The sequence below is a fragment of the Motacilla alba genome, chromosome 20 (genome assembly GCF_015832195.1).
Source record: "Motacilla alba alba isolate MOTALB_02 chromosome 20, Motacilla_alba_V1.0_pri, whole genome shotgun sequence".
Taxonomy (NCBI): Eukaryota; Metazoa; Chordata; class Aves; order Passeriformes; family Motacillidae; genus Motacilla; species Motacilla alba.
This window is the reverse complement of record NC_052035.1, coordinates 10,542,902-10,565,277: the sequence shown is the minus strand read 5'-3', so window position 1 is coordinate 10,565,277 and position 22,376 is coordinate 10,542,902. Positions and strand designations below refer to the sequence as shown.

General features: G+C 55.0%; 1 protein-coding gene across 1 annotated transcript; it reads right to left on the bottom strand.

Moving 5' to 3' along the window:
- Nucleotides 1–1,310: 1,310 nt before the first annotated feature.
- On the bottom strand, nucleotides 1,311–22,038 carry RBBP8NL (RBBP8 N-terminal like). The gene is made up of 15 exons (XM_038159446.1): nucleotides 21,900–22,038; nucleotides 17,337–17,499; nucleotides 14,485–14,618; nucleotides 13,177–13,219; nucleotides 12,688–12,783; nucleotides 12,228–12,340; nucleotides 11,032–11,104; nucleotides 9,632–9,795; nucleotides 9,078–9,166; nucleotides 7,896–8,059; nucleotides 6,016–6,814; nucleotides 5,504–5,612; nucleotides 3,487–3,548; nucleotides 3,059–3,173; nucleotides 1,311–1,915 (listed from the first exon to the last, which is right to left on the bottom strand). Exons 3-15 carry the CDS (start codon nucleotides 14,549–14,551, stop codon nucleotides 1,797–1,799), a joined length of 2,013 nt encoding a protein of 670 aa, XP_038015374.1. The 5' UTR covers nucleotides 14,552–14,618; nucleotides 17,337–17,499; nucleotides 21,900–22,038; the 3' UTR covers nucleotides 1,311–1,796.
- Nucleotides 22,039–22,376: the final 338 nt, after the last annotated feature.

Sequence of the window (22,376 nt, the reverse complement as noted above, 5' to 3'; positions counted from 1 at the left end):
CTGTCCCCGCTGCCCTTCCCGGGGCTCCACAGCCATCGGAGGCAGAGCTGCTGTGCCCGGGGGAGGCTGAAGCGTATTCCCCACGCTCGGGGAGCGGCCCCGGCCCGGCCCGGCGCTGCCCAGCAGGCGGCACTGCCCGCCCGCCGCACCGCCCGCAGCGCCCGCAGCGCCGTTCCCGGTCCCGCTCCGCCCCAGGTCCCGGTACTGCGCCGCTCCCGCTCCCGGTCCCGCACCGCCCCAGGTCCCGGTACTGCGCCGCTCCCGCTCCCGGTCCCGCACCGCCCCAGGTCCCGGTACTGCACCGCTCCCGCTCCCGGTCCCGCACCGCTCCCGGTCCTGGTCCCGGTCCCGCACCGCGCCTGTCCCGCTCCCGGTCCTGGTCCCTCACCTCTCCCGCTCCCGCTCCCGGACCGTCCGCACCGCCCCGGGTCCCGGCGCTGCACCGCCCGCACCGCCCCTGGTCCTGGTCCCGCATCGCCCGCACCGCCCTCGGTCCCAGTTCCGCACCGCTCCCGGCCCCGCACCGCCCGCACTGCTCCCGGTCCCGCACCGCTCCCGCAGCTCTCCCGGCCCCGCACCGCTCCCGATCCCGCAGCTCTCCCGGTCCCGCACAGTCCGCGCCGCTCCCGGTCCCGGTTCAGCTCCCGCAGCGCTCCCGCCCGGCTGGGTGCATGCGGGGCTGCCCTGGGCAGTGCTGACCCTCCCGCCCCTGCTCCCGCGCAGCCGGGGCTCTCTGGATGGGATTTTAGGGTTGTGGAGATGGAAAGGTGCCACGAGCAAAGGGTGCTGCTCTTGACTGGCTGTGCTTTGCCTTCGTTCTTGTGAACGGGCAAAACAACCACGTTTAAATAGAAATAACTGCAGGTAAAGGAACATAGCAGGAATTGGCTCTGGCACTTCTCTGCTGGTCTCTGTTTGTCCCTGTTCTCTCCACCTGTGTGCCAGCCTGGCTCCTGGATCGATGTTGTGAGCAGGGATGCTCGCTGCAGCCCTTCCCATCTCATCCCGTCAGAAAAAGATTACTAAGAACAGTTTATCCACGTGAAAAATAGCTCCCAGCAATCCTGCCAAGGTCAGTGTGAGCTGCTGAGATGGTGCTCTGCTGTGAGCTGCAGCTGGGTCTCACACACTGACCTTTTCCAGGACACGCTGGGGACAGGGAGCACCCAAACCCTCCCTTCCCACGCTCTTCTCCCTGCCCTCTCCAGGGACACATCCCACCTCTCTGCCCAGGTACTTGCTCCTCACTTAACTGGAAGAGAAAACCATGGACTTCCCCCAGGTCAGAGCAGACCCACGTGTGTATGAAACCTGGGTAGGGATTTAATTGAAGCAGGCTGTCCATGGGGCTCTGCAGTGTTTGGTTTGATCACCACCCCTCAGCCAGCCACTGGGACATCCTTCATGAGGACAAGGGTCTGGTAGTCCATTCTCCAAGTGTGAAATCCCAGGGATAACACGGTTCTGATGCAGGGTGAGGGTTCCAAAGAGACATCTCCTCTTCCTAGCTCCAATCTGCGGCTCTGCTCTGGCACAGGGCTGGGATCACTGACTGTGGGGCTCCACCAGCAGTGACCTGGCTGCTCCAGGTGTCACCTGCATGGCTCATCCTTGCTCAGCCTCTCCTGTGGCACTGAGTGAGGACTTTCAGGGTGCTCTGCTCACAAATGGGTCCTTATGAATTCCCCACTGCCTGGCCCAGCATGACAGGAGGATTCACTCTCCTGGCGTGGGTGGGATTCTGAGGTCTCTGAGCGCTGTCCTTTGGTCTGCAGTTGCTCCATCCTGCCCTGCTGTTAACTGTCCTTGGAGGGATCATTGTGGGAAGCAGAGCAATTCTCCAGTTCCTTTGTGATCCCCACTGGGCATTGCTCCACTTTGATTTTCTTTTTTCCTCTCATTGACTTCTTAGATCCTGTAAACAGCCAGATGACAGCAGGAGTTAACCACAGAGAAATGGATTTACGCTTCTGGAGTCAGCATGGCTTCATCCCAAAACAGGGACAGCGCAGGAGGAAGCAAAGCTCAGCACAGGAAAGATGAAGAGAAACCCCTCACATGTGAGATGTGCGGGTATCCAGGGGAGGCTGCTGTGCTCCTGGACACAAAACAATGTGAAGCAGAAACAGGCAGAGAACTGACCTGATGCAGAAGCATTCCTGACAGGGTACCCAGAGCAGCAGGATGCATTCTGTGGATTTCTCCCTGTTCCAGTGTGGCTCATGGCCCACACCATGCTGAGAGAGGTGCTGCACCCCTCCATCACCCCATTCCTGCCGCTGCTGCACCCACCCCTCACTTGGGACATCCCCATCCAGTCCTGGAGGGTCAAATGTGTCTGCCCAGGGCCACACAGGAGAGCTGTGCTCCCACCCATTGCTCCAAGTGCCTGGTTTTGTACAGCAAACCCTCTTGTCACCCAGCTGTGGTGGTGTCCCCTGAGTGAGCAGGGCCTCTGAAGGCCAGGCTGGTAAACAAGCTCCTTCCAAGGTTAAGCAACAGCCGTCTCTGCATTTATGGTTGGGCCAACACTTCGCTTTTTTTTTACCACCAGGACAGAGCAGCAGGGTTTTTCTGACAGAGCATTTTTTAAGGCCTGACAGACAAACTGTCTTATCTTGCCCTTATTAGGAGCAGTTTTCTGCTTGTTCACCTGGAGGGTACATGGGTACAGCACATTCCTCTGTCAGCAGGGAAACCTCCACAGCCACACTGGAAGATCAACAGAACTGGCAGAAACCTTTCTCTGAATGTCAATAACTCACCCCTGGGAATTTGGCCTTCCCCAGTCACCACCTCCCTGACCAGATAAGCAAACACAAGGGACTAAGCTCTGTTAGCTTAGGTGCTTGGGGTGCTCTCCTGGTCACCCTGCCCAGGCTGTCCTGGCTAACCATTAGCTGGGGCTCCTCTGGCTGGAGATATGAGTGTTGCAAAAACATGGCTCAGAGGAGAACCCTCCTCTCCCCTGTCCTTGGGCATTTCTCACAGGAGTCCCTCTGGAAGCAGCAGAAGTTGTAGCCTTGAGCTGATGCCCCAAGGAACTTCTCCTCCCTACCTTTTATCCAGGGATCCTGTCCTCTTTTTCTCTTCCTCTGCTGCGCATGAACTTTGGTGCAAAAGTGTTTCCCGTCAGCCTCAGCTTCTTGTAGGATCTCATCTTCATACTTGTCCTACACCAACGAGAAGAGCAGTCAGTCTACAAACCACCCTGTCTTTCCCAGGGAGCTGGTGGCTTTGCCAGGGACCTTTGTGACCATTGCTATGGAGTGATGACAAACGCTAGTGTTCATAGACACTTGACTGGCTGGAAAGAGTGGCACTTCTACCCTTCAGCAGCAAGTTGTGCAACTGGGTGGGAATGAGGTTTGGCACCTGGTGCAGGAAGCTCCATCACCTTCTGGAGGGAGCTTGGGCTGGGACAGCCTGTCTGATGCCTCTGGGACACAGCAGCCTGAGCTGATGGCTGAGAACAAACAAACAAACCTCACTGTCCGTTGTGTCTGGCTCATCGGATTCTTGCTTCCCAGACTCGGCATCATTGTCATCTAAAGAAACACAAAAAGAAGGGTTTTGGCTGGTGGGAGGCTTGACAAGCTCATGAGCAGATGCAGAGCCACTGGCCCAGGCTCACAGAGCCACTGAGGTAGAAAGCAGCTTCAGCAATAAACTGTGCTGTGAAGCAGAGGCACTGCAAGCTACGTGGCCTAGAATTAATATTTAGGAGTGATCCAACAAGACTCTATTGAGAAACCAGCTCCCAGGAAAGCTGTATCCACAGGACTTTGCTACACCAAGTCACAAGAGCTGTCCCAACATCTGTGGCTACATGCAGGAGGGAAACTGGGGCTATTTAAGCCCCAGACTGCACCTTCCTGTTTGAGCCCCAGGTGGGGAGAAGCGTGTTGGAGTGAAGAGGCCGAAAGGGACAATCTCATGTCTGCTGCTGGTAGCTCTTGGCAGCGAATGTGCACTGAGGAGCAGAGGAAGGAAAGGCAGGGGAGATACTTCCCTTCCCAGCAGAAGCATTTCACGGAGCACAGCCCCTGGGGCTACACAGCCCCAGACATGTCCCTGCACACACCCGACCTCTGCACACACTGCATCTCCAGGGCGGGGGGCCAAGCCTTGCTGGTGGTGGCATCCCCTGTCTGCACACACAGTAACTCACCTCGGCTGGCCATGGTGGGCAGAAAGGGCTGGGCACAGGGCTGTGCCCTCTTCTGAGGGGCAGGGGCACCCCCAAAGCTCAATACTTATTGCTCATCACACCCAGCTCTAGCCAGGATGGAGCAAAGCAGGGCAGCCCCCTCTTGCTGCCCCTGCAGAGGTGGGAGAGCAGGTGATGCTGCTTCCAGGCACTCCTGGATTCCCTCTAGCCTGATCCCATCCTCACCTTATCCTTCTGCAGGTTAAGGTTCACTAGAAGGTGCAGAAGTATTTGTGTATTGTTTCCCGGGCTTTGTGTCAACCTTAAGGTGAGAACTGAAGAAAGTCCTGTATTCCCACACCCAGAATGTAATCAGCTGAAATTCTTCTGCCATGATGATATCTCCTTAGCATGTAAATCACAGAGGACTCTCTTTTTTTTTATTTTTTTTTTTTTCTCCTCCACTGTGAAAAATCCTGCTCTGGAGAGTGTTCCCAAACCACTCCGACACGCCCAGACCAACTAATCCAGGCGAGCTCAACTTTCTGGCCAAGCCAGTAAGGCTGGTACTGAGCAGCAGACGTGCTTCCCACTCTGATCCCTATGGCTGCTGCCTCCCACCCGCCTGGACAAACCTGGCACCTGTGTCTCCTGGGGGTCAGGCAGGGAGAAAGCCTTGGAAGGGCTCTTGTGGAGGGTGGAGCAAGGAAAGGAAGGAAACCATCCTGATCTACCTGCTGCAGGTACCAGCATCCCCGGCTCTGTGCTCAACCCCACGTGCTGTGTCATCACAGGACACACTTTGGAGCAAGGGGACAGACAGGGATGGTTTTCCAGCGCTAGTCCTGCAAACCTCTTGCATTTTCCTCATCTCTGCTGGGACATTCTGAGCTGCTTCTTCCCTGAGAGGAGTGGGAAATGCTGGAGCAGCAACAGGACAATGTGGAGCGGGTTTTGCCAAGAGGTCAGAGCTATGCTGACTCCTCAGCTCCTGGAGAATTCCATGCCCCCAGCGTGGAGTACAGGGTGCTCCGCTGAGCATCCAAGGACATGCCAAGGGTGGCTCCTGTCTGTGCTGGACAGAGGCACAGGGCTTTCTCCAAGTAAAGTTCTGAGCCTGAATTTTGGACATATCTAGGATAGAAAACTGAGCTCTCAAGGACAGAAATGTGAAACCTGAAGCTCCCCCAAAGGCCCAGAAGAGCTGGGAGGCAGGAGCACTTGGTCCCTGGAAGGTGGGCTGGCAGATGTGTGCAGAGCCCAGCAGAGAGCTCTGGGCTGGGAAATGCCTTCCCCAAAAGGCACCTTTCACTGCTGCCTTCTCAAATGTCACATTGGCCTGGGGCTTCTTACCTGCTTCTCCCTTCTGTGCACCAACATCCCGCCTCAGCCCAGCCTCAGGAGGGGCCTCTGGGTCGCTCGGTGTGGAGCTGTTTGTCAGATACGCCCGTGAAAGCCTGAGCTGTGGGACACAGGGACACAGGGAGCACAAACGCTGCTGTCACCAGGCAGGAGAGGGCTGTCCCCAGCCCTTTCTTGATGACAGTGACACCCACAGGGACAAGCATCGCAGAGATGTTCCTGTGCACCGTGGTGTGCTTGCAGGGAGCCCAGCACAGCCTGCAGCAGCCCGTGGGAGGGAGCACAGGCTCTGCCTGCCCTCGGGCCTGGATGGAACCCTGCGGGCACTGGAGGGGAGCGGGGGAGTGAGAGCCAGGACTGAGCAGCCACGGCTCTGCCATGTGCAAATTGGCTTCACACACCAAATCCATCCTCCCAAGGAGGTCCCAGCGGTCCCAGCAGCAGTGCTGGGCGCCCTGGGGTGGGCAAGGGGCTGCAGTGGTATCCAGCAAGTCATTACTCACCACAGCTGCATCCTCCTCCTCCTCCTCCTCCTCCTTGGCAGCAGCAGGCAGTGCCCGGGTGCCACCGGGCCAGTGGTAGGGGCAGCGCAGCTCGTCCCGCTGAGCCCTGTGTCCCCCTGCGGGGCTGTCCCCGGGGCTGTCCCGCGGGCTGCCGCAGCCCCGCAGCTCCCGGCGGCCGTCTGTCTGTCTGTGCCAGTCTGTCTCCCTGCCGCGGCCGGACTCGGACAGGTCCAGCGGCGCGTCCGCATCATCGTCCCTCGCCTCCTTCACCTTCGCTCGGAGCTCGGCGCGGTCCCGGCTCAGCCAGAGCTCCTTCTCTCCCTTCCCATCCGCAGCATCCTCCAGGAATAACCTCTCCTCCTTGCATCCTGCGGCGATGCCCAGCCACGGGGACAGCGGCCGCTCCGCGGGCGGGGGCTTGGTGTCGCCGTGTGCCCGCGGGCCCGGCTGGCACTGCTGCAGCAGGAGATGCTGCAGCCGCTCCCGCTGCTTCAGGAGCTGCAGCTTCTCCTCCAGCTGCTGGTCCCTCACGTACACCATGGTGGCAGGAAGCTTCAGCAGGTGGTCATCCCAGGTGTCCCGGGAGCGCGTCCTGCCGTCGGCAGCCTTGCTCCGGAGCAGGTGGCCGGGGAAGCCGCCGCCGTCCCGCTCGCCCGGGGCGCTGGGACTCGCCAGCCCCAGCTGCTGCAGGGAAAGGTGCTTGTGCAGGAGGCACAGCTGCTCTCTCCGGGCACTCAGCTTTAGGTTTTCGTAGGATGGAGCAACCTTGGCGGAGTCCAGTTTGCTCGCTGTTAAATAACTAAAGAAAAGCGTGGAAAAAAATTTGCATTATAGATCACATCAGGAAAAAAAAAAACAACCCACGTATTAGTATCACAGCTTTCCCATGGTTTCTCAGTTGTGCAGGGATGTGTGTGGTCTCTCCTGCTCTTTCCATGCCCTGTTGCAGCTCTTGGTCAGTACATCATGTTTGTGTTTGGGTTCTGTGCTGGGGAGGAGGGTCCTGGTGGCCAGGGACATCAGGCAGTCAGCAGTAGGAAGCCATTCCCATCCCACACAATGCAGGAAGCCATTCCCATCCCACCATTCAGGAGCAATCCCCTGTCCCCAGGCCACGGCAGTTCAAGGCAGGGGGTTGAGAGAGGGTAAGGATGCAGTGACCTCTCACATCAGCACTTCTGCAGAGAAGTCACTTTTTGAATAACATCTTACAGCCAGCACCATCCTAACTATTCCCCTGGGCTTTCTTAGTGCCTGAAGACTCCCAGGACAGAGGAACAGCCCCAGGAACAGCCCACCCTCCCCTAATCTCACTCAATGGGAAACTTTTACAGCCATCCTAGGAAGGTTGGTGCAGTGCAGGAACCTGCCCTGCAAACCCAGTCCGTGCTGCTGCTGGTTATTTGGCAGCTTCCATGAGTGCAAGCTGTTCCCAGGAATGCTCTGCAGAACTCCTCGCACTCTGGGAAACTCTCTGTCTGCAGGTGAACTCACTGGCCTTGCTCAGCCCTCTGTGCTCCTGAAATCAGTGGGGAGGAGAAGCCTGGGAAGTGCTGAGCCCTGCAGGAAAGCCCATTAGAATAGATAAGGAGGAGCAGGAATTGCTGCCTGCCTGGGACAGTCCTTCTGCCTGGATGTGGGGACACCTGGCTCACTTTGTGGGTCTGTCTGAGGAGCCGGAACAACGAGAGCCTGATCTTGCTGGGCTGGATTCCAGTCATTTTTTACTGGTGCAAATTGGGATATCCCCCCATTCCCAAGGCTGTGGGAGAAGTCTGGGGAGGGAGGTGGACACACACAGTGACTGCTGGCCATCCATCCTCCGAGGGACAGCTGCAATAGCCTTGGGTCAGCCCACACCAGGACTCCCAGGTACTCACGCCTCGAGGCTGGGGCTGTGCTCATGCTCTGCAGGGAGAGGAGCCTTCCTGCCTGGTGGAGACACTGCTGGCCCTGAAGGACTCTTTTCCAGGAGGCAGGGTCTGGAGCCAGGTCTCACCAGGGCAATGGTTCCATGCAGCTGGTTGGAAATCCTCTGGGATGCCTGTGGCAGAGGACAGAAAGCCCAGCTGAGCCATTCTGCAGTGTGCCAGATGACAGAAAGCCCAGCTGAGCCATTCTGCAGTGTGCCAGAGGACAGAAAGTCCAGCTGAGCCATTCTGCAGCGTGCCTCAGGCTCCAGGGAGCCTGGCTGAACTGGGACACATCTCCTCACCAGTGAGGACAAGACAGACAGCTCCTGAGTGCTCTGCTTGATATGGTTCTGGTCCACAGCTCTATCAAGTTTTTTATTCGTTTGCCCAGGAAATTTTCCCTTCATGTACTCTCCATTTTCTGGCTGCACTGATTTGTAGCACAGGGAATTTTGCATCTCCTCTTAAGCCATGATTCAGTGGCTTAACCAAGATAAGACCCTGCAAATTCCTTGTCCCGTAGTCAGGCCTTTTTACTCACGCAAGACTTTATTCATGCAAGCTCCTGGCACACACTGGTCTGGTGGGTGTATTTCTGGTGGAGTACCTGCGCCAGGACATCGTTGTCTCCATCAGCTGTCATGAAAGGCTCACCACATGTTCTGACTTGACTTTCCCCTGCCCACCTGGAGATGTCACCAAGCCTTCCTGTGATCCCTATTAATTATCCCCACAGCCTGCCCGCAGCCTTACCAAAACCCCTTTTCACCTGCTCTTTCAAGTTTTTTTTTGTGGAGGTCGAGTAAGCAAAACCTGTGCCAAAACAGAAGTATCTGTGTGGGTGTGCATGTGGGCTTGAGTTCCCATGACCAGGAACAGGTCCAGGTCCTGCAGTCTCATCTCCCAGTGCCCAGTGTCACCATGTCACTCAGCAGCCCTGCTGAGGGCTGACACCCTCTCTGTGTTTGTCCTTGCATCCACTGAATGCCAGGCTCTGGAAATGACAAACTTCCAAAGTCTGGCTAATTGTTCCACCCCCAAGTGCCTCCTACTCTTTCCCTATCCCAATCTGCTTGTCGTGATCCACTTCAGATGACCACAGCAGTGGGGAGAAGGCCTGAGGCCATCAGGCTACCTCTGACAACTCACTATTTCTGCAAGGCTGACTTCTTGGAGGAGAGTGCCCGGAGAAGTCCTGCTGCTTGGAGAGCTTCTCTGGAGCTTCTCTGGAGGCTTTTCTGCAAAAAAAAAAGACACAGCTAGCTGCTGTAATGCTCCCCTAGAGCTGCTGTAGCCCTGCCCTGAGTGGGCTGGAGCCCTGCAGCCTCCCAGGGATGCCACTGGCTGCTACCAACCACCTCTCAGTGAGGATTTTGAGTCAAAATTACCTTTTGGCTCAAGCCAGCACCTGACTGAACGTGCCTTTTGTTGCATGTGTGGGTGGCAGGAAGGGAATGCCATGGTCTCTGCATGAATTTTCTTTCAGTGAGGGCACCCAAGCATTCTTTTGCTCTAATGCAGAGCTGGGTGTTTCTCCCTTGACCTGCATTTCCCCCCATCAGCTTTTCGGCCATGTCCATCTGAGCTGCCAACAGCTTGCTCTTTGCTCTCCAGACCCTTTCCCAGAGTAGTTTTGCACCATGGCTCAGTCACTTTTCACATCCTCAGATCCCTCAAGGGTGGCAGGAGCCAGCAACACCCACCTTCACTGAGCTCGAGGTCTGGCACGTCCTGCTGGGCTCCCGCTTCCCTCTGCTCTGCCTTCTCTGCGCTGACATTCCTGCTCACTGGGGACAGCAAAGTCAAAGGGGAGCTTGGTGTGGAGCAGCTTTCTCTGGAGGAGACTCCTGGGGTCTTTGTCCTGTCCCTGTTGGAAGGAAAAGGACATGAATGAATGGGAAGGGGCAGGAGAAGGAAGATTTTGGAGCCACTGTACTGAGAGCTCTGAGCCCGATACACAAATATACATATTTATCTAAGTGTGTATGTGGATATTCCAGATCCTCAGACTCACCTCCTTCCACTGCAGCTTATCAGCAGCCCAGCTGCAGTCTGGGGCATGGACAGCCCCACTTGGAGGTGTGATTGCCCCACTTGGTTGTGGGCAACGTTGCAGGAAGCCACGATGTTGGGTAAGCCAGGACCCAGCTGTGGCTGTTGCAAAAGCTCTGTGGGAACCTGGCCCTGGCTGGGCTTTCAGCCTGATGGAAGGGTGGATTCAGCACAGGGATGTGGTGTCTGCCCCCTGTCACCAAATCAAGATGGAGAGGCTGATGCTCAGTGCCACAAGGGAGTGCCTGAGCCTTGGAGACACACACAGTGCCCTGCATGGGCTCTGATGCTGAGATGTGGATGTTTGGCTGGAAATCCTCCTATCCAGCATCTCAGGGGAGAGCAGAGCAGAATCACTCAGTGCTCAGCAAGCCCAGCCCAGCCTACAGCTCTGGAGCCACTCAGCTCTGGGGAAGCACTGGGGAGTAAAAGCCAGAGTTTCTCTTTAAGTGGATGGTGCTCCTGTGCTCCAAAGAAAACACATTTCCAAACTAATCCCTCAGTGCTAATTCCTCTGGACTTTAAACCCTTGAGGAATGAGCTGATTTGTATATATTGGCCAGCCTGGCAGGTTACTTGGCTTCCAGCACAGCGCTCTGCTGGGCTGTGAACCTGTTGGTGCAGATCACTTCTCCCTCTTTAACCCCATCACAGTCCCTTGTGTGTCACTCTCCTTCCCCCAAAGCCACCTGCTTCCTGCAGACCCTCTCTGGCTGCTGCAGGAGGGGAGCTGGTGCCATGGAAAAGCCATGGAATCCCAGGCTGAGATCCATGCAAGCTGCCCAGGGCTTTGTTTCCAGGGGGTTGAATAACTTTGTTCCCCAAAAATTAATCATTGGATGCTGGTGAACAGGGGAGTGAGCAAAGGTCAATAGGGATTTTAAGACTATTAGGGATTTTTCCCTGTCTTACATACACAGGAACCCACGGGAATTAGATGCTAAAATACCCCTGAGGATGCCCCAGTCTGGACCTTGCCCTGCCCAGCTCTGGGGATGCCCTGGTTGTTGCCAATGCCCCTTGTAAAGAATGAAACCAGAAAAGTGCTTACTCCAGGCTCTGGAGCCTCTTCAGTTCTTCCTTGAGAGTTTTATTCTCCTCCCTCAGGCGATTGGTCTCGTTTGCTGCAGGGACAGAGGAGGTGCTGTGAGTTCAGATGCTGCAAGGATGCTGCTCACAGCTCTCTGGGTGCCCGGGGGAGGAGGAGGGAATGGCACCAACTTTTGGAGGGATGCTGAATTTCCTTCCTTCTTTGTAAAACTGCTGGGGCTGAGGGATAAAAGGGAGCAACTTTCTGACTCAGGCTGCATCAGGATTGGGTCTGCTTGCAGATCCCCAGCTCAGGGAAGAGCATGACCCTGACTGACCCAGACTCAAATTCAGACCCAGAGCCAGACCCAGAGCCAGAGCCAGAGCCAGACTCAAATTCAGACCCAGACCCAGACCCAGACTCAAATTCAGACCCAGAGCCAGATTCAGACCCAGAGCCAGAGGAGGCAGTGGTGGATTGGGCACAGTGAAACATCCTGCACCAGGGCAGAGTGATGAGTGGGTGCTGTGTTAGGGGGAGGGCTGGGGGTCTCAGCGGGGATCAGACAGAGGCCAGAGGGAGATGTGAGCACCCAGCACCGGGTGCTGCAGCAAGGAGGCCATGGAGAGCACGGCTGGGCTCCCAGGCATGGTGCCTTGCCTTGCTCCTGCTCGAAAGCAGCACTCAGGGAGCAGTGGCATAGCAGGGAAGATAAACCAAGGGCTCTTGGCACCTCTCCATTCCTCCTAAATGCCTTATCTCCTTTACCCCATGACCCTCTCTGGGCTGGTCAGATCCCCAGGGAAAAACACCCTGCGCCTCAGCGGTGCTGGGAGCTGTGCCAAGGGCTCGGGAGAAGATCCATCACACGTGTTGCTTGATTTCATTTACCCGTGCTGAGCTGCTGCTGTGACTTTCCTATCTTTGCCAGAGTGTTGCTTCTGCTGTGCCGACTGCATCCTTTTCCCAGGCAGCTGACACAGCCTGGAATCTCTCATTTTTCTGGAGGTGTGGAGGGCTGTAACCCCCAGCTCTGATGATTTGTGTGAAGGGTTATGTCTCCTTGGACAGTCCTGCTCCCTCCCTTCTCCCCATCCCCAAACCCTTCTCAGATTCCTGCTCACCACAAGGGCTCACGTGCAAATATCTGGGAGAGGGATTAACTGGCAAAGACTCAGCCTGCCAAAGCCAAGCTCACAGCGGGTGTCAGTACATACAGAGGATGAAGATGTGCTGCAGGCTCTGGAAATGAGAGGTCTCATACTCATTCTGCTTCTTTTTGGCCAGCTCCTGAGTGACCATGCATCTGTCACAAAGACCAGCTCGCAGCCTGGAGGAAGGAAACCCCACAGCTTGTTACCACACGCTTTCCATGGGAGAAATAAGTTCCTGCCCTGCCCACGGGGAAGTGTGGACACCCAGACCATCACCTAGAATCACCCCCTCAGCCCAGCACTGGCCTTTGCACCCCTCCAGACCCAGCCTCACCACACCAGCCTAGGAAATCTCCAATACACGTGCCCAGACTCCTCCAACTCTCCCAGCAGCTGAGTATAGGAAAAATAGAGGTTCATGTGCTACATCCCAGTCCTGAGAAGACAGCAAAGCCCAAACTCTTCCCCCAGGACTGTGCCGTCACTGTCACTCAGCAGCACTCTACTTAAAACCAAATCCTACCTGTTTTCTAACACCTTCACATTTTCTTTCAGGACCTTCTGTTGTTCCCTTAATTGGTGATTTTTAGCAAACAGCTCTTCAATCCTCTGAGCATCGCTAGTTGAAGAAACAGAACAAAGAAAAGAGGGCTATTTGAGTTCTTCCCAAAACCCGTGTCTTCATCCACAGCACCCTTTTTCTTGTGTGGCAGGAGGGGAAACAAACGTGTTGGAGCCTGGATGCTGCTCCATGACACCCTCCTTGGAGTTAGCAGTTTAATTCCTCCCACTAATTGTTTTCCAAGGGAGAGAGCACTGGGTGGCACAAGCATCACCTTCCAGTGGGAAGGCAAACTGGAGTTGGGCTGGGATCACCCCAAGCCCTGCCTGGAGCCAAAATTTGGCACTGCCAGAAAGGCAAACGGTGCTCTGTAATCCAGCAGTGTTGGAGAACAATCAGAAGTCTGGAATTGCAGCGGTGTAACCGCCCCCGTGCCCCAGCATCGCTCACCGGCACTTCTCTGTCGTCAGCTCCGTCACCTTGCTGTGCAGACCTGCAATGACAACAGACACAGGGAGCTGGGTGTTCAATTCCCCAGCACTCAGAAGCAAACGGCCCTGATGGGATTTCAGGGAGGTGTGTGGCTCTGCAGCAATCTCATCCATTCACAAGCCTGATCTCCCATGAGGAGTAACACACTGCAGGTGTTAAACACAGTCACAGTTTCATGTAACTGGGAAAGTTGTACAAAATGTGAGCTCGTTTTGTATGCCCACTGTTTAATGAGTCTGCATCTCCTTTGCAGACCCAAAAAGTCTGGTTTAGTTTTGTTTCTACTTATTTCTCACCACAGCCTGCATTTCCCAGGTGGGCAGTATTTTATAGCTGTCATGGTTGGAAGGCATCTCGGAGAATATTTACAGCTGAACGGCTTTCCTTGATGGATCTGCAGACATTGTATCCTGTCAAATCCATTTTATGCAAAGTAGATGTAAACATGTGGTTTAAATTGCTCAACAGTTTCCTCTAACTCTCACACGGCTTGAAATTGCACAAGAGAAGAATGAACTCATAAGCCAGAATCATCCAAAAGTGCTGAAGTTTTGTTCATAATATTGATACTGGGAATTATTCTAATAGGAAAACAATTGGACTTGGCACTTGGTTGCTTAACCTAATGGCTTTTATTTTAATAATGTATGGCCTGAGAAATAATTTATTCCCTAGAGGAATAAGCTATCCAACCTGACTCAAACGTTTTCTTTAACAGAGCTTCATCTCCTGCTGCTTCTGTCTTATAGATTGTTGCATCTTTCTGCTTTCCCTTGATCCCTCAGTGTCCAAATGCACTCCAATCCTCCCTGCTTGGAGCTGATGCCCAGCGGGTGTGTGTGTCACCTCTGCAAACTCCCAGCTCACAGACCATGACAAAGCAGCCAAACCCCCCGTGGTTAATGCTGGGAGCAAGTGGGATTCCTGCAGGGACTGAGCACCTCCATGGCCTCCTTTCCAGCACGTGGAGTGCAGGAATGTCTCTCTTCTGCTCCTTCTCATCATTCAAAAAGTTACTTTATTCTCAGTATGCCAACGAGAGGTACAAATGTGCCACCAGTGGGTGTTCTCCCCTGAGGGACAGGCTGTGACCTCATGTCCCAAGCCATCCCCAAGGGTGCTGCTTGCTCAGCACTAATCCCCAAATCTCCCTAATTCACACCTGCTCCTCCTCCCTTCAGGTTATTTGACACCAAAGGGATCAAGGTGGTATTACAAAGAAATGGATCTTGGCCAGGTTTTGATAAGAAAATTGTGTCTCCCTACCTTGGACCTCTTTCTCATGGATTTCCTTGAGCTTGTTCAGGAACTCTGCAAAACTCTCTGTGGTCATGTTCAGGGCTGAGCCACACACCAGGCTGTGTCCAGTGTGAGGATGTCCTTCTGCTTCAAATTTCAGCCTAAAATAGAAAGAAAAAGCCCAACAAAAGAGATGTGTCTGGTGCATGTGGTGTTCTGGAAAGGACAAAGCCCAAAGCTAGGAAGGGAAATTGTTTTCTAAACCATGGGATGCATTTTTGTCCATCCTGCCTGAGTGCTGAGCATAGCAAAGAGCATGTCTTAGATACTGGGAGAAGCCCAGCTGGAAAATCAGGCTTTTCCTCTACTTGTTGAGCTGCTTGAATTGCATTTCTCTGGGATGAGGTGGGGCAGGGCATCTTGAGCATAAAGAAGGGAGTGCAGAACTTGTGCTGGGACCACATGGGGACTGATGATGGGGAAATTCACAGCAGATTTGGTGCTTGAGCCTGATGGACTCATCTTCTGCTGGGATGCTCCCTTGCATCCCTCATCCCTCTGGCACCATGCACAGCTTTTACAGAGGCAACACACAGCACTCAGCCACCCCACTGTCATCACCCGGGCTTCCTGCATGGCCTCACTGGCTGTAGCCTCTTCCAACCCTTGGGAGACACCCAAAAGAGCTTTTTCAGCCAATTTTACAGAGAAACCAGGAGAGGTGGTGTCCAGAGCCAAGAGCTGCAGGAAGCTGTCATGGGCACATCCATGGGGTCCTCTGGAACCACCAGAACCACCCTGGGAATGAGGAACTTCCACAAGAAGGCGTTTAGCATCTCCTCATGGGAACTTCTTCCCCAAAATCATTCTGGGTTACTGAGTCATGGCGAGTAATTCTGACCCCAACAGAGCACCTGGACACTCAGCCTTCAACCTGGAATAGATGCCCAGGGAGCAAACCTCCCCTCTGCAGCTGGAGAGTGACGAGTGGGCTGGGGCCCGGGCTCTGCAGCCCCACGGGGAAGGTTTGTGCTGGGCTCTCCCAGCCCGGCTCCCGCCCGTGCCTTTATCTGCATGCGGAGCAGGGATGTGCCAGATCGCCTGCATATGCAAGATGTGGGCATGCAGAGCTGGAAGAAGAAAGTTTCCCCTAAAGCATCTGATTTTCAAAAGAAATGAGGCACGCGCCAGCAAGCACGAGCAGCGAGCTCGGCACGCTCGGCTCACGGAGCAGCTGCCTGAACACGAACCCTCCCCCAGCCACCCTGCCTGGCTTTTCAGCAAATCCAGTGCAAACTGAGTAGAGAGCTTATTCTCTGGGGAAACAACTGAAAATATCCATTATTCCTGCTCCCCTGGGATAACCCACCCGTTGCCAGGGCTGGGTGATGTAACCCAGCGAATAAAAGCATGGTGTGGCTCACCCAGCTTGGGATCTGCCACTGTGAGATGGGATTGGGGATTGATCTCAGCCCCAAGAGCCACAGCTGAAGAACCAGCCAGGGGAAATGACATGCAGCTCTACTGCAAAACAGGAAAAAACCCTCCTGATGGTAATGGGATGCACTTCCCAGGATCACTGAGTCCTAAATCAGGCTCTGCCCTGGGCATAGCACCTCCCCAGGGCTGAAGGGAGCTTGTGAGATCAAGCACTGCCATCACGGGACTGACACCCCAAGTGCCAGCTGGGAAGGCTCTGAGGCACCCAGGCACTAATTCCCATTGCATTCTCCAGTGCTGCAAGCTGGGAAGGGATTGCAACTGGGAGCAGAGGAGTTGGTGGCTGAATGTGCTCCTGCGGCTCTTGCTGCTGCTGGATCAGGTCCTGCCCACCTTGTACCAAAGGGTTCAGCCCTTTCCCCAAGGCTGGCATCTCTGAGGGCTGAACCCAGCATTTTGAGGCACGAGGATTCAGCTCAGCCACCCTGGGAAGGTGACACCCTGGCTGGGACTGGTGCCAGCCTGCTGCTCAGGGAGGTAGGGCTGGGCTGGCATGTGGAGGGAGGTGGGAGGTGTGGGGGCAGCCCAGGTGTCGGGGCTGGATCTGGATCCCTGCAGCTGTGACTCAGTGCTGCGGGCAGAGCCTGGCAGATCAGGATTTGGGGCTGGGCTGTGGGCAGCAGCTTCGCCTTCCATGCACAGCTGAGGCTGTGGTGCCACCAGGGTTGGGCTTCACTCCTCATTTTCTTTTCCTCAGAGCCCTCAGGTGAGTGGGGACCTGCTGCAGATCCAATCAGCAGGGAAAAGCTGCCAGTTTTGGTGCTTTTTGAGGTGCCAGAACCCATCTCTGCCTACAGATGGAACAGCCACTCTGTGTCAAGCCTGGCGAGGACCTCAGGTCTCCTCTGTGCCACACATGGTGACAGAGATCCTTCATGAGCATGGCTCCCATGTGTCTTTTCCCAGGATTCAGCCTTTTCCTGCAGCAGAACAGCCCCAGTGACAGCCCAGGCTCCCCGAGGGCTCAGCTTTGCTCCCTCTCACCTGCTGTGGATGGGTGAAGGCGTGAAGCTGCAGCTCACTGCTCCTCTACCCTGCTCTGGAGGATTTATTGAGGGAGATTTACTGCTGAAGCCCAGACCACAGAGTCCCTGAGTGTGGACCTGGCTCCCTGAGACAGGGATTTCATTTAGAGCCCTTTGCAGAGCTGCCCCTGTGATTTAGAGCTGGTGGTGCTGGATGCAGCCCCGTGGCGGGGCTGGAGCAGCCCTTTGGCATCCCAGCGGGGCTGGGAGTATTTCAAAGTGACAGGTGCCCTCTGCAAACAGAGCCCCAGTGGCAGGGACCAAAGGCAAACTCCTCATCCAACCCTAAACCTGGAGGGTTTGTGCAGACCAAGACCTGGGGGAGCTGTTGTTCCCTGCTGTGCCTTTGTTCACCTGCTCTCTGCATCCCTCGATGCTCAGCTCAGGGTGGGACAAGGCTCCAGTTTGGGGCACAGGGTCCCTGGGGTGTCTGCTCTCATGCACGGGGCTGGAGCAGCCCCCAGCATCTCCTGGGTACCGATGGCATCCCTCCTTAGGCAGGGTGCTCCTGTTGTGGCTGGGGAAAGGAAAAGCAGCAGGGAGGTTATTTTCTGTCCCACCTGGGGGGCTGGGGAAGGGATGGGCTCGGGCAGCTGGCTCTGACAGCACAGCCAACCCCCATTCCTCGGTGTCCAGGGAGTTCCTGGCTTCTCAATGCCATCCCCAGCACTGCCTGTCACACTCACAGTGTGACATCCCACCCTGAGCCCTGTCTCCTTTCAGGAGGACAAAGCAGCTCATTAGCTAAACGAGCTTAAGTCATTAAAAAAAAAAGACAGAAAAGAAAAAGGCAGGACAGTGACATTCTGATACTGAGGGATCAGTGAAGCTTAATGGATTTACCACCAGACATTTCCCCATCAGCAGTGCTGGAGCTGCTCAGCTCCAGGCTGGGTTGATGTCACACACCTTTCTCTGGGTGATTGCTGGGCAAAGCTGCTTTGACCAGCCAAACTTTCTTTCCTTGGCTACCCTGCTATGTTCCTGGTCTAATTTTAGAATTATTAAACAAGTTTGTACTCAGAAAAAACTGCCTGATCACTCATGGAAAATCTGCAGTCCAGGAGTATTTCACAGGCCAGTGTGGAGCTAATGCTCTTTGCTGCTGCACGTGGCTTGGCAGCTTGAAGAGGGCTCTTTTGGTACATTCAGGGATATTTTTTTTCTGGGTATTTATTTCTTTGCATGACTTAACATGGCACAGACTGCCCTAAAATGGAGCCCAGTGCCTGCTCTCCACCGTGCTGGGTCTGCTGTGGGTGCTGCCAGATTGCAAAATTACCTCCCAACAAGTGAGACAGGAGGAGCAGCCTCGGCTCTTGCCTCTCCAGGGGGGAGGATTTGCTGCCTTCCTCTACCTCGCACAACCTGAAAATCCTCCCCAGAGCAGAGCAGCTGCTCCGTGCTGCTCCACCAGCCCAGAGGCGGGTTTGCAGCAAGCCCCAGGGCTGCCTCTGCTAGCTGCTGCATGGGGGTCCCTCTGGGCTGATGTGGAGCTGCAGCACGGCTGTGACCTGCCCCGATGGCCCTTTGGGTTTGTGGGGACTGGTGCTGGTCACAGCCCCCCGAACCAGCTCAGCAGGATCAGCAGCAGCAGGGAGATGCTGCCCCTGCTCACGTGTGCACAGACGTGTCCCACTGCAGGCAGAGCTGAGCTGGAGCAAAACCTCCAAGATGCAGCTCCAGCCTCAAGTCCCAACCTGCACACTCTGGAACTCTGATTTACTTCTACCCCAGAAAGTGTCTGTTGCCATAATACAGCACAGCCCTGGTGATCACAAACTCAGCAGCTCCATTTCTCCCCCACCACCCTGGCCCTGTGGAGGCAGCTCCTGCTTTTCCAACTGCTGTGGCAACCACCAACCCCCCAGTTTAAGTTTTCTTCCATTACCTCATTTCTGCTAAGAGCCCTTATTCCCCCCAGGAGTACTTGTTATTCCTTGCAATAGGGACATCTCTCCTCCCAGCAGAGTCTTGGCTGCCCTGGGCTTGCAGGATCACTGAAACCAGAGCTGTTGGTCCTCTGCAATACCTGAACACACCCAGGAATCTGACTGGCTTTCACAGAGCAGGGTGGGCAGTCTGGGGGTCTCTCCTTGTAGTGGCCCCATCTGGGAGGGAGGTTTTCTCCCCCCACTCCCCAACTCCTGCTGCTTTGCTGAGGTTTAACAGTAAATATTTGTCCTGCTCTCCACTTGAGGACAAATGACATTTGGAGCCACCAGATGTGCCATGAAAATGACATTTGGAGCCACCAGCCGTGCCGTGATGCTCCCCAGAGTGTGGTGGGCTTTGGGCAGATCTGTGGGCAGGCCTGTCTGCCCACGGGAAGGATTCAGAAGATGATGAAAAGTATTCACTTATCTGCCTGTGCATCTCGGGGTAACCGCAGGTTCTATAAACATTCCTCAATTAACACCTCAGAATGCTCTGGGAAGTGGCTAATGAGGCATTATCACGTTTTTGGGGTGCTTTAATTGAGGAGTGGTGAGGCTCAGGAGTAGCTCAAGGCCCTGTTGGGATCGGAGGCACGTGGTCACTGCCCATCCAAAACACTTCCACTGCCACCCCCAGCTCCAGAGCTGGGCAAGGTGGCAGGGAAATACCCTGGGAATCTGTGATGGATGGTGGATATCACCCCACCCTCTGCTTGTGATCCTGTTACACTGCTCATGGTGCCTGGAGAGCATCTTGGTCCCTCTGTCTTCTCCCCCATGGCCAGAGACCTCCCCAGCAGCACGGCTCAGAGCCCACACTGCTCCTGACATGGGGAATTCATCATTCCTGGCCCTGCATGGGAAAGCAGGTCTTGTGTGGGAGAACAGGCATGAAGATTCCTTCCAACCACACTTCCATAAACTGGCACCTCTGCTCCTGCTGTGGGAGGGTGCATGGGCATCCCGAGCCAAGACAATGGCCATGCAAATGGGAAAAACAGAGCCCTCTCCCCTGGGTATGGAGATAGCCCTGGATATCCCCAGATGATGAAGTCTTGGGGAGGATCAGCTTTTCTCTTCAGCACCATTTAAAAAAGGAGAAACGTGCTAGGGAGAGCTAGCCCTGCAAACCCCTCCTGGGTGATTTACCCTGCTGCAGCACCAGGGATGAGTCTTAGCAACTCAGCCCCATGTTGTGCTGTCCAGCAGCTGGGCCGGACAGAGTTGGGCACTTTTATAGACTGAAGCATCTCTGCATGTCCCAAATGCCTGGTGACACACTGCTGTTTGGGACACATGACTACCTAGGCTAGGTTTTGAATGAATGCATCAGTGTCCTGCATCCTCCAGCAGAGGATCTGTGGTCATCTGTTGCCTGTTCTTCTAAGTTCTTCTGAGCCTTCTGATGTTTACATTTTTGTAATGAAGTTTCTCACGCACTTTTCATGTAAACAATGATTATTTTGCATTCCTTTCTGGAAGAAGAGAAAATTGATGGACTGTTAATTTGACCAGTGTAGTTGGAGAAGTAGCAATTCATCCTCCAATCCATGGTCACTTTTCGAATTCTTTAAATATCGAAGTCCAGAAATAAACGCGCCTTTTTTGCCTCAGACATCTCAGCGTGTGAGTGTCATTCATTTCGTGTCGTATTGCATCAGTCATCTCCTCTGAAAGCCCTCTCAGGACACTGCCCATCGCGGCACTGTCCCAGCAGAAGGGACGAGGAGCAGGCAGTGGGGACAGCTCAACCCGCAGCAGCAAACCCCCGCACAGGCAGGCAGTGTGCGCGGGCACAGCCTGTCCCCTGCAGCAATCCCACCACCACTTCCTTCCTCCTGGCTTGGAAACAGGGAAGGAGGATGCCAGCCCTCGGTAGCACTCCAGCTCCTGCCTGGGGCTGCTGGAAGCCCAGGAGCTGCAGCCTCTGAATGTTTGTGCTGCCTGAAGGAACAAATCTGGACAACCCAGGATGTGCCACAAGGGACACAACGGGGACAGATGGCCACCTCGACCACCTAGCAGGGGTCACCACAACCCGGCTCCAAGCTGATGCTGAGGGAAAAAGCAGCATATTTGTTCTCAGCTTTGGCAACAGAGATGAGTTCAAGGTTGAAATAGGGTGGGAAGGGGGACTCCCAACTCCATTTAAAGTTATTTACTGCCCAGCACGTGCATGGCTTGGTGCAGGTCAGGGCTGCCTGAGGTGCTGCCTGGAAGGTGGGTCAGGTGTGGAAGGGGGTGATGTCCCCCTAGCACTAACACCCAGGAGCTGCCTGCCCGGGATGGGCACGTCCTGGATCCCACACAGTCCATCCCATATGGCCACAGCTCTGCTCCCCCATGGCTGTCACACTGCTGGATGTTTGCTCAGAAAGCTTTTCTGTTCCTCTGTGCCTCTGGGCCCCCCTTGCCAGCTGCAAACACGGCTGGGGCTCCCTGGTACCCACACCAACCCTGACACCCACAAATTGCTCTGACCCTCCACAGCTATTTCACTCCATCTGAAAGGAGCTGGATGTTATTTCTCAGCATTTAGGATTGCAGGGATATCCCATTACCTTTCACGCTCAGGTGGAAAACACCAGGGGAAAGGTTTTCAAGATGAGAGCCCCAGGGTGGTGGCTGGTGAGGCCGCACAGCCCAGGTGGGCTCAGGTCTGCTCCCCACCGACCCTCAGAGCTGCCCCTCTGCCCCAAACCACCGGCTCCCCAGCGGCTGCACAAATCCAAATTTCCTCCTCAAGCTCTGAGAGGGGACAGAAAAGCAAGCAAACCCGTGACACACCAACCTCTGCCCATCAGATGGGAGCTGGACCAGGCTCCGTGCGCTGGCACCAAGTGACAGCTCTGCTGGCGCTCTGCTGAGCGAATCTTGGGCAGCTCTCCACGCGTGGCTCACGCCAGCTCCCTTCCCAGCCACACAGCACTGCCCAGGATGCTGGGGGATGGATAAAAATCAGTGCAAGCACAATACTCACGTCGGAGCACTGTGCCTGTGTCTCTTCCTCGGCTCCCGGAGCTCGGTTCAGGTCGTGATCAGTCGGTCATCTGGGACACGGCAGACAGGAGTGAGCAGTGTGGGTGAACTTGCACAGACAATAAGCCCTAATTTTTTCCTTGCAGCCTGACTGGTTCTACTGGTTTGCGTTTCTTTGCCCCAGCAGCAGAAAGGAGGCTCAGCTTGGCTAAAGCTGCCCGACAGGTTCTGCTGTAACACAAAAAGTGGCAAGACCAGTATGGTGTGAACCCAGATAGAGATTTGATTGTTTTCCCATAATTACAGCTCAGCCTGTGCTGTTGGTTGAAGTCAATCACATTAGCAAACAGACCCTTTTAAATAATTCATCCAGCATTAAGATGGGAAGTTCTTTTGCTTTACAAAACTTGGCACTTTTGGAGAAGAGAAAAAAAAGCAAAAGAAATGTGACAGCAGCAGCAGCAGCAGCATGCTTCTA